The 15,212-nt window shown below is 30.7% G+C and overlaps 1 protein-coding gene across 3 annotated transcripts in view; it reads left to right on the top strand.

Annotated features, from left to right (window-relative positions):
* The first annotated feature begins 4,789 nt into the window (after positions 1-4,789).
* LOC139518111 (CD109 antigen-like) overlaps positions 4,790-15,212 on the top strand; it is a 50,672-nt gene continuing 40,249 nt past the window's right edge. For 2 of the 3 annotated variants that reach the window (XM_071309780.1, XM_071309778.1), the window contains exons 1-9: positions 4,792-4,953; positions 5,181-5,253; positions 7,687-7,850; positions 8,578-8,603; positions 9,842-10,001; positions 10,466-10,536; positions 11,560-11,685; positions 12,709-12,748; positions 13,383-13,467. In XM_071309780.1, the coding sequence (XP_071165881.1) occupies positions 5,198-5,253; positions 7,687-7,850; positions 8,578-8,603; positions 9,842-10,001; positions 10,466-10,536; positions 11,560-11,685; positions 12,709-12,748; positions 13,383-13,467 (728 nt within the window). In that variant the 5' untranslated portion in view covers positions 4,792-4,953; positions 5,181-5,197. Of the gene's footprint in view, positions 4,954-5,180; positions 5,254-7,686; positions 7,851-8,577; positions 8,604-9,841; positions 10,002-10,465; positions 10,537-11,559; positions 11,686-12,708; positions 12,749-13,382; positions 13,468-15,212 lie in introns of all 3 variants that reach the window. The other variant, XM_071309779.1, reaches the window with a different exon arrangement.

Below are 15,212 nucleotides of genomic sequence, written 5' to 3'. Positions count from 1 at the left end.
CGTACTGTGAGCTTTGGCGTCTAACATAAACGCCAATTGGTCTAGTGTTGAAAGCTTTCTCATTGGCCATCATACAATTTCTTATTTATATGCAGAGCTTATATTTATTAACCGCTACAGCTAAACATTCGTAATTTGTTTATTTTGCTCTTTGTTCTTTCGTTAATATATATTTTTAGTTAATTTATGAATATGAAGGTTGAATTCATATTTTGATCTTTCTCAAGTGTGTAGTCCTAATAATAAAATTGAGAATGGAAATGGGGAATGTGTCAAAGAGACAACAACCCGACCAAATAAAAAACAACAGCAGAGGGTCACCAACAGGTCTGCAATGTAGCGAGAAATTCCCGCACCCGGAGGCGTCCTTCAGCTGGCCCCTAAACAAATATATACTAGTCCAGTGATAATGAACGCCATACTAATTTCCAAATTGTACACAAGAAACTAAAATAAAAATAATAAAAGACTAACAAAAGCCAGAGGCTCCTGACTTGGGACAGGCGCAAAAATGCGGCGGGGTTAAACATGTTTGTGAGATCTTAACCCTCCCCCTATACCTCTAACCAATGTAGAAAAGTAAACGCATAACAATACGCACATTAAAATTCAGTTCAAGAGAAGTCCGAGTCTGATGTCAGAAGATGTAACCAAAGAAAATAAACAAAATGATAATAATACATAAATAACAACAGACTACTAGCAGTTAACTGACATGCCAGCTCCAGACTTCAATTAAACTGACTGAAAGATTATGATTTCATCATATGAACATCAGGCACAATCCTTCCCGTTAGGGGTTTAGTATCATACCATCATAACATATATGAGACGAACATAACCCGTGTCATGCCAAAAAATGTTTTTAGAATAAATGTGTTTAGTTCCGATGCAAAGACCTTATCAGTGACTCAATATTAACGCCAAAATATACAATCTTTAATGACTTGACAACAGTATCGTAATTATATCCCTTCTTAAAAAGTCTATTCAAAGGTTTTGTAAGTTTCTGAGGTGAAGACGGACACCTTTGTGCTTTATAAAGAATATTTCCATAAAAAATTGGATGTGAAATACCTGAACGTATTAGAAGTCTGCATGTTGAGCTATATTTACGAATGATGTCTTTATACCGATGATAAAATTTAGTAAATGTTTTGACTAGTTTGTGATATCGAAAACCCTGGTGTAATAATTTTTCAGTAATACATAAATTTCTCTCGTTAAAATCTAAAACATTGTTACATACACGAGCGAATCGTACAAGTTGAGATATATAAACACCGTAAGATGGTGACAAGGGAACGTCACCATATAAAAACGGATAATTAACGATAGGAAATGAAAAATCATGTTTATCTCTTTAAAGTTGTAGGAATAATTTAACTTTAACCGTAATTGAGGTCTGTCACATAAATATGCATTATACCATTCCTTATTTTTATATTCATGCATTTCCATTTAATTCTTTATTTGCAGATTAATTATTTTCTTATTATCCTGTTAAAGATTGGTGCACATGAATGATTAAAATATACAATAAAATGTATCATTACTTTAATTCTCTGATGCGATCATAATTTAATTTTTAATACGAATTGATAAATAGATTTCAAATATAACATAGCAGATGCAAAAAGAATGTCCCTTATGTTTATATAAAACTATTATGGAAAAGTACATTGAAATACAACAAATGTGTATCAATCGTGACGAATACAACATAAATAAAAATCAATCATTATTCTGAAGGACAAAACATGCAACAATGCCGACACGCTTTACCTATATTAACATTTGTTTTACATATCATTGACTGATAACTTCTGAACGGACGGATAATAGAAAACGCATATGATTCGTCTTAACATGTATTGGACTTGAAAGGATTATTCGTTTTAACATGTTACAGTTTCCATTACTGGAGTATTATATCTCATGAAATTTATTTCCAATCTATACCGCAACATTCCTCAGACTTAAGTCTTTCATGACACATTGGTCTTTAAGACATCAGTATTTATAATTTGAATCTTGTCCAACATATTTTGAATTAGGGTTTCAAACTTCTTGAATTGGTGTTAAACTGAAAACATCGCCAAAATCTGCCACAACAGTCTTATTTTACGAATTTGTCATTAATATTTAGATAGGAACTAAATGCTATTGTCGAAAATATATTTTTGCTACAATTGTTTCACAACTCCTTTATAAATAAATCCAGAAAAGCAATTCGAAATCTTTAAATTTATACAGTGTCTTTTAAAACTGAAAAATTACAAAATAAGCTTGGTAAAATGTAAAAGGTCTGTAGATGAATTTCTTAAGTACTGTTAAAATTACTTATTTCTCATGTTTTGGATGATAATATTTAAACACATAATTTTTTGTGAATATAACTAATGATTTGGGTATTCTTCAAAACATGTATGATACATAATTGTAAATACCGAAATATTTTCGCAGTTAAGAGACAAATAACCCATAATGATAATCATGTAGGCAAATCCGAATAGTTATGCGCCTTGATATTTATTTAAATTTTTTATATGTTACTTGAGAAGCGAGATAAGAGTAGTATCTGTAAAATCCTGATCATTCATCAATTTTACAGTATCTTACTTAGTCAAATCATAATCCAAATATTTGTATCATGTGCTACAAAAAAAAAAACCACACTTATTTTTATTACAAAAAAATCCCCTGTTTGTAAGTGCGAGTAATCCCAATTCTGTACTTAGTGTACTTTTGTTGTTGGGATGTTCAAGTACACTGCCACGTCCACTCTATGTTTTGTTACATGTATTTTTATTTGTATTCATTGGATGAGTTTATTGATTTAAGAACATGTGGTATGAGTGCCAATGAGACAATTCTATCAACCTAGTCACAATTTATAAAAGTCAATCATTATAGGTCAAAGTACGGTATTCAACACGGAACCTTGCCTCACACCGAACAACATTAAGCTATAAAGGGCATAAAAAGACGGGGAAAACTAACGGTTTAAACTATATAAAAGACGAGAAACGAGAAACACGTATAAGACACCAACAAACGACAACTTATGAACTAATGAACTTAATTAAGCCTTTTTCAACTGATTTTAATACTTCGTTCTTATGTAGTACTCCTCGTCCCAGGTTAGAGGGAAGGTTTGATCCCGCTAACATGTTTAACCAAGCCACATTCTGTATGTATGTGTCTGTCCCAAGTCAGGAGCATGTATTTCAGTGGTTGTCGTTTTTTGCTGTGTTAGATATTTACTTTCGTTTATATTCTTTTGAACATTAATAAGGCTGTTAGTTTTCTAATTTGAATTGTTTAACATTTGTGATTTCAGGGCTTTTTTTGCTAACTATGCGGTATGAGCCTTGCCCATTGTCGGTGACCTATAGCTGTGGAAAATGAGTAAATAAATCTATATTTGTGGATATTTTTATTACTTTTTATGTACATTGTAAATGTCCTAAAAAAACCAAATGTTTAATTTATTGTTCTGTATACTAGTTCATGATTTAAAGGGGCACTAGCTGTCAAATTCATGGTCACCGATTTGAATCAAATTCTCATATTTGATTTATAACAATGACGTAAAACATTTATCCAAACTATCAAATTTTAAGTCTAAAATAAACAGTTTACAGAGCATGGGGTAGATAATATATAGGTTCGTTTCGTGAGTATTTTAGTCAAGACGCCATCTAATTACCTATCGATTTGACCTCAGATGACCATATAAGCGATGTAAACTTAAATAAAGATATGAATAGATTAAACCAACACGTGCAATTGGATTTTTATAGGTCTGTTTGATTTTATTTAATAGATTAAAAATAGATGTTTCTCATTGTTTTTAACCGTATAAGAATGATTTTATGTGCATCGAATTAGTAATCAAATGATTTACCGTAGTTTCACTTTCATTGTTGACATTCTTTTTCTTGAAATAACCAGTACACGTACAATGCATGCCTTGTCAATCTCTAGCTAGGGATTAAATTGAAGTTCACATAAATACGGATTTAAAGAGGTCGGCGCATTCACTTGCAAGTGAATAACCAATTATCAATGTTTTTTAGCGTAATTTGACAAAATTGAACCTTTTTGGCTGCAAAAAGCAAATTGTTATTTCACTATTTCACTTTCATTATTGATTGAACAGAAAAAAATCAAACTTTAGATTTTTATATGTCTCGTAGCTAGTGCCCTTTTAAGTAAAGTGGTAAATTCTGTCATATTAAACTATTATCAAGAATAATACAGTTAGACATTTATTTACAATTATTACTGTGTGAATCATAATGCATTCGTTTTCTAGTAAATCTGTTTAAATCAAGTCAAACTTTCTTTTAATAAAGCTGTATTATTACCATATACAAAACAATTATATCCACTTGACATTGTTATCAAAAGACTATATAGCTTGTGAATACAAGCACAAAGGGATTAGTTATACAGCATTGCACCACGCAATTGCATTCTTACCATAAATACTTTAACAACTTAATCGCATTACAGGATGCACTTTAGTCACGTATACAGTGATGTGTTTCCTGCATTGCTTATTTTACGGGAATGCTTTGCGTTTTATAAAATTAATGACTACTTTTTTTCCTGGACGAAAGCGTTTTTTTCCTTACGACATATAACACATGTTGCCAAAATACATTATAATGACTAAATTTGAATATAAAATTAGGTGAAAAGATATATTAAATACAATATGTTGCTAATATAATCATTTTCTAGATTGTTTAATAAATAATATTTACTAACGATTAAGAAGGAAGACCTTTGATTGAAGTGAAAGCTTAACATATGCAACCAGTGTCAAAGGTTTAGATATCATGTATGTATAGATATGTGTTCCACACAGTTTGTTGATTAAATAAAACTGTTTCTCTTCTTCAGCAGACGGCATTTAAACAATATACCATAACAGTTAACAAGGTAAGCTTTATTGGATAGTGATATTCTGATTTAGGATTTCTTTATTCCGTTGTTCTTTACCCTATTTTCAAAGAAATTCTGTATTTTATATAACCCTATACTTACAAGTACGACAACTTTAACATTGGCGAGACATATACAGAAACTGTTTAACATTTCAGCACACACCAATCTAGCCATTATTTATAATTAAAAGAGTGCTAAATTCTTTATGTTATATTTCACAGATACACAAAGAGTAACCATGCGACTTATTTTAAGTCTGCTATTGGCTTATGTTGGGCTCGTAGTGGCCAAAAAGTAAGTTAATAACATTTTTTTCACCCTCTTAAACCCTAACCAGCACCTGTACTTATACAATACCAAGTTTGTGTTTGGTGTCCTTGTACACAAACTAGTACTGCATACTTTTGCAATACACTAGTCAATATAGCAACCAGTGGTTTGGAATGGAAGCAGTTAAGTGAACTATTAAACAGTTAAGCTCGCCGCTTTCATCAGAAAGTACCCGTTCCATGTCAGGAATGTAAGAGGTGTTTCGTTGGTTAATTGTGTAGGGTTAAATGGATTTACCCCTCTTTTGGAATTACCTTGAAATTCGGAGATTTCGTTAATCATTTTTCCCATTTAATTTAACATGCTTATTATTTGTCATTTAAATATTCTTAAAAGAAAGTAAATAATATGAAACGATTATAACAATAACGTCGTCAGTGAAAGCGGATTATGCGTTTTCTGCGTCGCTTATGGAATCCGCCGTTTTATCAATGACGCGAAAAGACAATCGGTTGGTATTACATTTGTTGACATAATAAACGCCGGAAGCATGACGGAAAAAGGCTAACGACAAATAAAACATATTCTTCGACATCTTCGATACAGATATTCCAGAGATATATATATCAACACGATTAATAACAACAGTTTCGTATAATAACAACTCAGAAACTACATATGAAAGGGTTGCTACATAAAAAAACAGGTTTACAATTTAAAATTAAATTCGAACTTTTTTAAAAGTTTATTTTCAACCGACCCATAGGAAATTTCTAGCATGAATGTGGTTAAACTATGAAGCAGACATAAGTTAATCTATGATGCACATACATGAATTCTTTAAATCGGGACCAATAGATTTATTCATCATAATCTTTTCTTGAACGTTTTTAAAAAAAATAGTTCGTTTATTTGGACGTTTGGTATGAAATGGTGTGTGAATAAACACAGATTTTGGTTTTATGTTTGCCATTATTTATGAAAAAAAACTTAATGAACAGCAGAGCTTTTTCCCTGCGTATTTACAGACGATTAACCAATATCAATCACCACCCAAGTATCTGTTCTTCTGACATGCTTAAATGAGAAATTCTGAGATCAATATGCAATCCACTCAACTAAAAATGATTAGATGATATGAATTGAAAAATATTTATTGGAGTATTAATTTAATTTCTTAAACCGGAACTTGTGTACTTATATCCCGATAAATATTAAGTAAAATGTACCAGCTTAAAACATTAATAACTGATATACCAGACCAAATAACCTAACAAGTACATGGAAAAAACTATCATTTGGATCTAATTTTTATAGAAATCGCATTTGGTTGCATTAAAAGGGTTCATATGCTCAGATTAAATCATGATTAAAATAAAGAAGGATTCATAAGATCAAAATTATGATGTTCCCTTGGACAATTTTTCAAAAACAAATACAAAAATTTACCATAGCACGAATAACGGGATTTATAAGTACATCAAATGATTCGTCAAATGATATCATAAAAAAATAGACTAAACAGTTAAACTAATACATCAGTTTACAGCTGCTTCTCAGACTTAAAAATCAACAGTGTGTGAACAGAAAGTTGAGGAGTCGGGGGTATGTCAAAGAACGTCTTGTCTAAAAAAAGGTTCATTGAAAGATACTAAGTCCTTAATGATAAATATTCCATATCAAAGTCACAAATAACACACGATGGTCTTGAAGTATATATTCTAGGTACTTACGTTATTTATCATCTAAATAACGTGTTATAGTATTCTTTTATCTATCTTTGTTAGATATAACTTTTACTGTTTAGTCTTTTTTTTGGTAAATAACAATTTGGCGTAGCTCGGTACTTAAACATCCCATCATTATGTTTTTTGTGCTATGGTGAAGTTTTGAATTCTTTAATTTCTTGTATGCTAATGTATATATAAAAAAAGAAGATGTGGTATGATTGTCGATGAGACAACTCTCCACAAGAGACCAAAAAAAGGCAACAGTAGTATACCGCTGTTCAAAACTCATAAATCCATGGACAAAAAACAAAATCGGGGTAACAAAACCAGTGCTTTGTTAATATGCCGTTTTGATTTTCTTTGTTGATATAGTTGTTTGTTTTTATAGTAATAAAGATTAAAACACAATGTTGACTGCTGTACCGCTATTCCCTACATTTTTACATCTTGTGTTTGTTTGTATTTTTTCACACATTGTTGTCAGTATAATGGAATTTTATGCAACTGTAATAGGTTTAGTTTAAGCTATCTATAAAACTAGGTTTAATCCACCATTTTCAACATTATACGAAAATGATTTTGTCAAGTCAGGAATATGACAGTTGTAATCCAAACGTTTGATGTTTCTGAGCTTTTGACTTTTTCATTTGCTAAGAGTTAGGTGGTTTTGCTTTTTTTTTTAAAACAGCAACTTTTATAATGTATCTTGTATGTTATTTTGTTTCAGTACATACATTGCAACTGTACCAAAACAGATTAGAGCTGGAGCATCCGCTAGAATTTGTTTATCAGCTTTAAAAAGAAATGATAAAAAAGTGACAATTTTTGCAACTATACTAGACAAACAAAACAAAACAGTAGCCAGTACACAGGCACAACGCTTTTTACGTCGTGAGTTTTAATATATATATATATATATATATAATTGTTGTTTATAAAATATATAATGATCAAACTAATAAAATCAACAACAAACTGTCACTTTAAATTTATAAACAGAATCACAAAGCTATCTTTAAGACACAACTGTTAGCCTCACGCCAGAGTATAATGACGAAACCATACTTCACACAAAGAAGCAATTGAACTGAATTGTGGCAGGAGTTGTAAAAAAATAGAAAACATGCAAAGAGAATAAGAAAATTGAGTAAATAGCATGAATTCCAAAAGTAAAAACCGATCAAATAGTTATCAAAGGTACCAGGATTATAATTTAGTCGCGAGACGCGCGTTTCGTCTACATAAGACTCATCAGTGTCGCTCATATCAAAATATTTATAAAGCCAAACAAGTACAAAATTTGAAAACCATTGAGGATTCAAAACATTCAATTAGTTGTGCCAAATACGGCTAAGGTAATCTATGCCTGGGATAAGAAAATCCTTAGCTTTTTCGAAAAATTTAAGCAGAAAATTTATAAAACATTGACCACATTATTGATATTGTTGTCAACACCAAACATCATGTCAAAATCACTTATAAATTTTTGATATTATCACAGATGACAACAATGTGATATATTGTAAGCGTTTAAGATAGCTTTACCCGTCAATATTTCATACATTGACGAACTTATCGCTCTACTCTACAATTGATTGTACTTTGTCTTCTTTTAAAGGGGGACAAGGAGTTGTTCATATAAAAGTAAGTATACAATAGTTATCAATTTACCAGGATTATAATTTAGTACGCCAGACGCACGTTTCGTCTACATAAGACTCATCAGTAACGCTCAAATCGAAATATTTATAAAGCCAAACAAGTACAAAGTTGAAGAGCGTTGAGGATATACAACCTTTGAATAGATGAATATGCAGGATGAAATTGGATAATTTTAACACAAAAAGTATGTCGAAGCAATGTTGGGTTATTGTCCATTTTAAATATTCCCTCTTTCCATGCGCAATGTCACACAAAGGCAATGAAATAAAACGATGTACATTAGTTGTCGTCTGTTTATGTAGTTCAGGATTGTTTCTCGTTTCTCGTTTTTATATAGATTAGACCGTTGGTTTTCCCGTTTGAATGATTGTACACTAGTTAATTTAAGGGCCCTTTATAATTTGCAGTTCGTTGTGAGTCAAAGTCTGTGTTGAAAGCCATACTCTGACCTACAATTGTTTATTTTAATATATTGTTATTTGGATGGATAATTGTCTCATTGACACTCATACCACATCTTCCTATATCTAATTATTAAAGAAAGATAAGAAGCTAGCAATAATTGTGCATTGCAAAATAAGATAAATTCGATCTTGTTTAAGTATTTTAATAATAATGGTACACATTTTGAGGCAAGAATCATAACTTTGGACGCATTACAATTTACTCACATAGGGATTTGTAAATACACATTTTTAAAGATATATAGTATGAGAGATGAAATCGTAAGATATATTAAACAAATAAAAAAAATTAAAAAAAATTGAGAAATTGAGTGTAATCTTTTCAATAATTTATAATAGCAAATAATTATTTAAATAAACTGGAAAATTCTATTATTGCAAAGATATCCACAAAAAACATAAAACGAGGGAAAACGGAAATAACTAAGAATAGGAACAACATAGATAATACAGGGATTCATATAATAAATACTGACATAGATCTCCGTTACAAATACAGCTTATCGAAAGTTCCTGATGAAAATTATTCTAATACTTAATTGACAGTAGTGCGCACTGAAAAAGGTCCAATATTACTCGACTGACCATTTATATTAAATAAGAATGACAATAAAGACGTTTAACGCATTATAGATATAGCAAAGCGTTTTTATGCGATGGAATTTAATTTGAAAAAAAAAAACACATTTGATATTCTTTGGATACAGAATGTTTTTGAAATGTTGAATTTACGTATCTGTGTGATATTTGTTTTAGGTGCCAGGAAATACACCCGCAGGATATGATTACAAGATCCGAGTGCGTGTTATCGGTGATATTACATTTGACCAAACTGCTACAAGAGTTCAAGTTACGAAAAAAGTGTCGTCCATTTTTATCCAGACTGACAAAGCCATTTACAAACCAGGAGATCTAGGTATTTATGACGTCATACGTCAAGAAATAACATCAGTCATAAGTTACAATGAAACGGAAAGCTCACAAATATACTTTTAAAACATGATATAAAATTATGTTGTGGTTTTTTTTGTGGTCATTAAAGTATCCTAATAAGTAAATTATAATTTGAGACAATAAACATTGAATAACAGAATTTCATACATCGATTGACAAAAACACATTCGGATTATAATAAATAAAACATGTATTTATATATCTAAAAACAAAAAGTAACAATTAAGCTGAATTAATTTGCATTCTTTAGTAGGTTCTTATATTTGTAAGATGTAACTTTAGGGACGTAGATTGGATTTATAGTTAGAGCTGATAAATGAGAACATTGCAATCATTCTTATTATGATTACTTTTTAATTTTTGTTAGAGAATTGTTTACATATGAATCACTTGATTAATGAATTTAACGTATATTTTCTTCAACAGTTCAGTTTAGAGTGTTTGGTACTAATACAAGATTGAAAGTTCTCACAGCTCCCTTGACAATTTATATACAGGTTAGTTTATTTATGAATATGTCATTAATATAACCTTCTTTGTAGGATGTATTTTACAATTCATAGGACTCCGAAGATTACACAGCTGAATTATAATAAAAAAAAGTCGTTTATATGAAAACGGCAGATAGAAGAGAAAAGTATAATTGATAACAGCAGATGTTAAGATCATAACTAACTAAAATGTAACCTCATGTATTTGAAAAAAATATTAATGATGGCGATATAATTGGTAATGTTCAAGTTTGAGGCGAATTCTGGGAAAAAGTAAACAACGTTTAATAATTCCGTGTGTAGGAAATGCTTTTCTGTATTTGAATTTAAATCAGGAATGACAAAACCTCCAAAATATAAAGAACTATATGACAAAAAAGGACAAGTCAAGGATTTATACATACCTAATATTATGAGAACCGAAATAAAAAATATGAACTGATGAGAAAAGCAAAATTCAACAAAGGTCATCAGCTGTGTCTGAAGAAGTTGAAAAAAAGTTTTTTTTTTTTAATTTGAAATTCTAGATAAGGAGTTTTAGAAAATTATATAGCATATCACTCTTCTTCTATTTACATTTGATAAAACAGTTGTTGCAGAAAACGAAAAAATAACGAAACAAAACATCATATATTTCATACGTTAAAAGCAGTTTTCTGGATTAAAATTTATTAAAAAATCTGGAGATTTGAAAGCCATTAATATATCACAATCGAAACAGTTGATGAGCCGTATGACCAAATAGGACACAAGAATGTTGTGAAATCCATCTACGATAAATTCGCCAAATTATTAAAAAAACATTTTATCTTGAAGTGATAGGCAATCAGCTGAGGTATTGACCCACTGCTGTAACAATGAAAACAACACGTTGAAACAGATCAGATAATCAGTTATAATCTGACTAAAGAGAATTTGAACTTCTTAAATCTATTGTTATTTATTCAATAAATAGTCAAACATCCTTAACCTTCGGTACCTTAAAATTAAGACCATTAAGCGTAATATCAATTTCAATATTTATTTCAGGATCCCAAAAGAAATAGAGTAAAACAATTTCTGAATGTTCGTCCATCGTTTGGTGTATTTGCTGGGACATTCCAATTATCTACTTTGACAAATATGGGTAGCTGGACAATCAGAGTGGAGCAAAAGGTCAGTTTCTTTCAAAAAATATATCAGACTTGTATAATACATTTAGATTCTAACATCATTCAGGGGAATACATATCATCATGACTCTAAAGAATAACAGAAATATATACAAGAAATAAAAAATACTTCTTTTTATATCAGTATTGCTTTTGGAGCGGAATTTCAACTCCAAGTATAAAATTTTCAGCAAACGAGGACGAATGAAAAGTAAGTTATTATATAAAGCCTTTTTTAGCTAGAAATTCATGGTACACTGGCAAAGAGGAGGAAGGGGGTTCTAAACAGTTTTTTTTTTATACCTGACCAAATTATTGCTGAAAGGGTGAAGTTATGAATAAATACTGAATCTATGTATGTTTCTGTTATTAGGTAAACAAATATAAATATTTAAGAGTAAGTATTTAGACATATTTTCAAAAGATTTATCAGAATGACAAGCATCAATGTCTATGGTATATTTGTTCAAACAGTGGACGATAAACTAACAACACGAAGGCAAAACAGTGTAAAATGCCTTAAAGGCTAACAACAGTATACAATCCAATGAGAACAATCCAGTCGTATCAATTGTCACTACAATATAATACCTGACTGTAATTGTCAATCCACAAGTATCCCAACTAGAAGTCATCACTCGAAACTTGTGTCTTTTAAAAATTTCTATTGAAAAGCACAAGTCCAAATTCATTTCAAGAAGTAAATATATTGAGGTATTTTAGTAACCAATCTTCAACAAAGACTACTAAAGTTTATATCATAGTTGCCTTCCTTAACAGCAATACAAGTTCATTGTAAAAATACGTAAAAGGTTTCATGCGCCCGAAGCGCTTTGCTTGCTTCAGCTTTAACAGAAATTTTCAAGGCCGAACTATGTAAGAAAGGTTGGATTTCGAGGAACAGAAACATTGTTCGTAGTGACATAATCTTGATACTTGGTATATCATGTTAATGGCAATATATGTGAAACCGGTTTTACTTATATGTTTAGTTTTGCAATATGACTAGCTTTGTAATTTGTTTTTAGAGAGAAAAGAGCTCTAAGGGTTTTGATGTTGAACGGGTTGGTGAGTATTTGTTAAGTGTTCGTAAGATAGTTGAACGGGTTGAACAAGTATTTGTTAAATGTTTATAATTATGTGGAACAGATTGGTGAGTATTTGTTAAGTATTTATTAGTCTTAGAAAGGGTTGGTGAGTATTTGTTAAATGTTCGTACGACTATTGCACGGGTTTGTGAGTATTTGTTTAGTGTTTGTACGACCTCATTTCATTCTGATATGATAGGAATACAATCAATCGTACCCTGACGATAGAATTTCTGTATTTTAAAAATTAACCTGGCATGCTCTCTGTCTATCACTGTCCCTCTGGTATCTTTCGTCCCTCTTCTAGCAATATCCATCAAGTTCCTTGAATAATGCATTATGACATTACATGATTGTATCTCACTTTCACCTATTGTTGTGTGCTTATACGATAGAAATCAGTTATATTTTCCTTATTCATTTGTAGATGGTAAAACAGTTTACTAAGTAATGTAAAACGTATTAGACATTCGACGATAAAAACAGAATATGTAAATTGATGTCGATTCGTTAAATTGTCGGTCAGCAGAAATTAAAACTTCTTTTTTTTACATGCATTAATAATACTAATCATACAAAATGTTGCTACTGATATGTTATGTTTTTATATGTAGTTCTACCTAAATTTGAAGTGAACGTTGTATTGCCTCCATTTGAACTGAAAACAGACAGATTTTTCAAAGTTACTATCAACGCACTGTAAGTATGCAGCACTTGCTGAGTGTTAAATAGTATGTACACTTTTACTTCTTTTTCATTTATACATATTCGGATTTCAAATGTTTGGCTTTGAGCTTTCCTGATGAAGGTAAATCCAGAAAAGCGCTTCGGACGCAAGAAATTATTAAACGTGTTGTTCTCAATTTTTTAATATAGAATCATATTTACAGTATGTAACATATGTCAAAGATGTGAACAATTATGGACGGTTTCACACTTAATATGTGAAATTAAATATCACAAGTGAAATACCAAATTCGAACTTTCATAACAGAAATTTAGGATTGAAACTCGTGTTCTATAAATAAAGGCAACAGTAGTATACCGCTGTTCAAAACTCATAAATCCATGGACAAAAAACAAAATCGGGGCAACAAACTAAAACCGAGGGAAACGCATTAAATATAAGAGGAGAACAACGACCTAACACCGAAACGTAACACACACAGAAACGGACCAAGCATCAGACAAAACACCACGAGAATAACAAATATAACATGAAAACCAAATACATGAATTTGGGATAGACAAGTACCGTGCCACGTCTTATCTCAATTTTTCAAAAATAAGAGAAAACACAAACGACTCAACGTTAAAATGCAATACACACAGAAACGAACAATAAGATAACAATGGCCATCTTCCTGACTTGGTACAGGACACTTTTAAAGGGGAATAAAAGTGGTGGGTTGAACCTGGTTTTGTGGCATGCCAAACCTCGCACTTTAATGGCAAAGTTAAATATAACATTGAAATGACAACATAATATTACAGGACTACAATACAAATTAATAGAACATATTAGACAAAGAAAAACATGATTAATAGATAACAAAAAGCATCAGGTTTAAAATTCAATACGCCAAAACGCGCCTTGTCCACACAAGACTTACAAGTGACGCCCAGATAATTATAAAAGATCGAAAGTGAAAAAAGTACAAAGTTGTAAAACACTGAAGATCAAAAGTTGAAAAGGTTTCGCCAAATACGGCATTGTTTTATGCCCGGGATAAGAACATTCTTATTATATAGAACAATTCATGCTATTGCAAACAGTAAATTTTATCAAATGAATATGAAAGAGATATACATAAAGAAACTGAAGTATTAACTAATTACAGAAAACTAAACCTGAATACATAACGCCCAGATATAAAAGATCGAAAGTGAAAAAGGTACAAAGTTGTACAGCACTGAAGATAAAAAGTTGAAAAGGTTTTGCCAAATACGGCATTGTTTTTATGCCCGGGATAAGAATATCCTTATTATATAGAACAATTCATGCTATTGCAAACAGTAAATTTTAACAAATGAATATGAAAGAGATATACATAATGAAACTGAAGTATTAACTAATTACAGAAAACTAAACCCGAATACATAATGCTATTAAAGTTTAACACAGAATAGACACACCCGAATCAGTCCAGGCGTCAACGTAATTAAAAAAATGTGACGTCACATACGATGGCGAAAAGGCACAAACGTTATGCCACATTTGAAGTTATGAAATTTAGAAACAGCATGACGTCACATATGACAAACTATCAAAGTGAGATAGAATTAGGATTGATTTAAGATTATATTAGAACTAAATACTGATAATTCATTTAAACAAAATGCATATTGCAATACTTATTAATAACAATTAACTGTAATATATATATATATGTCCAGTTTGTTATGAATCCAACTTCAAACGTAAATAATCGTACAAAATTTAA

This window comes from Mytilus edulis, chromosome 3 (assembly GCF_963676685.1).
Source record: "Mytilus edulis chromosome 3, xbMytEdul2.2, whole genome shotgun sequence".
NCBI classification, from domain to species: Eukaryota; Metazoa; Mollusca; class Bivalvia; order Mytilida; family Mytilidae; genus Mytilus; species Mytilus edulis.
Note: the sequence above shows the minus strand (reverse complement) of the source record. Positions and strands in the feature narration are given on the sequence as shown.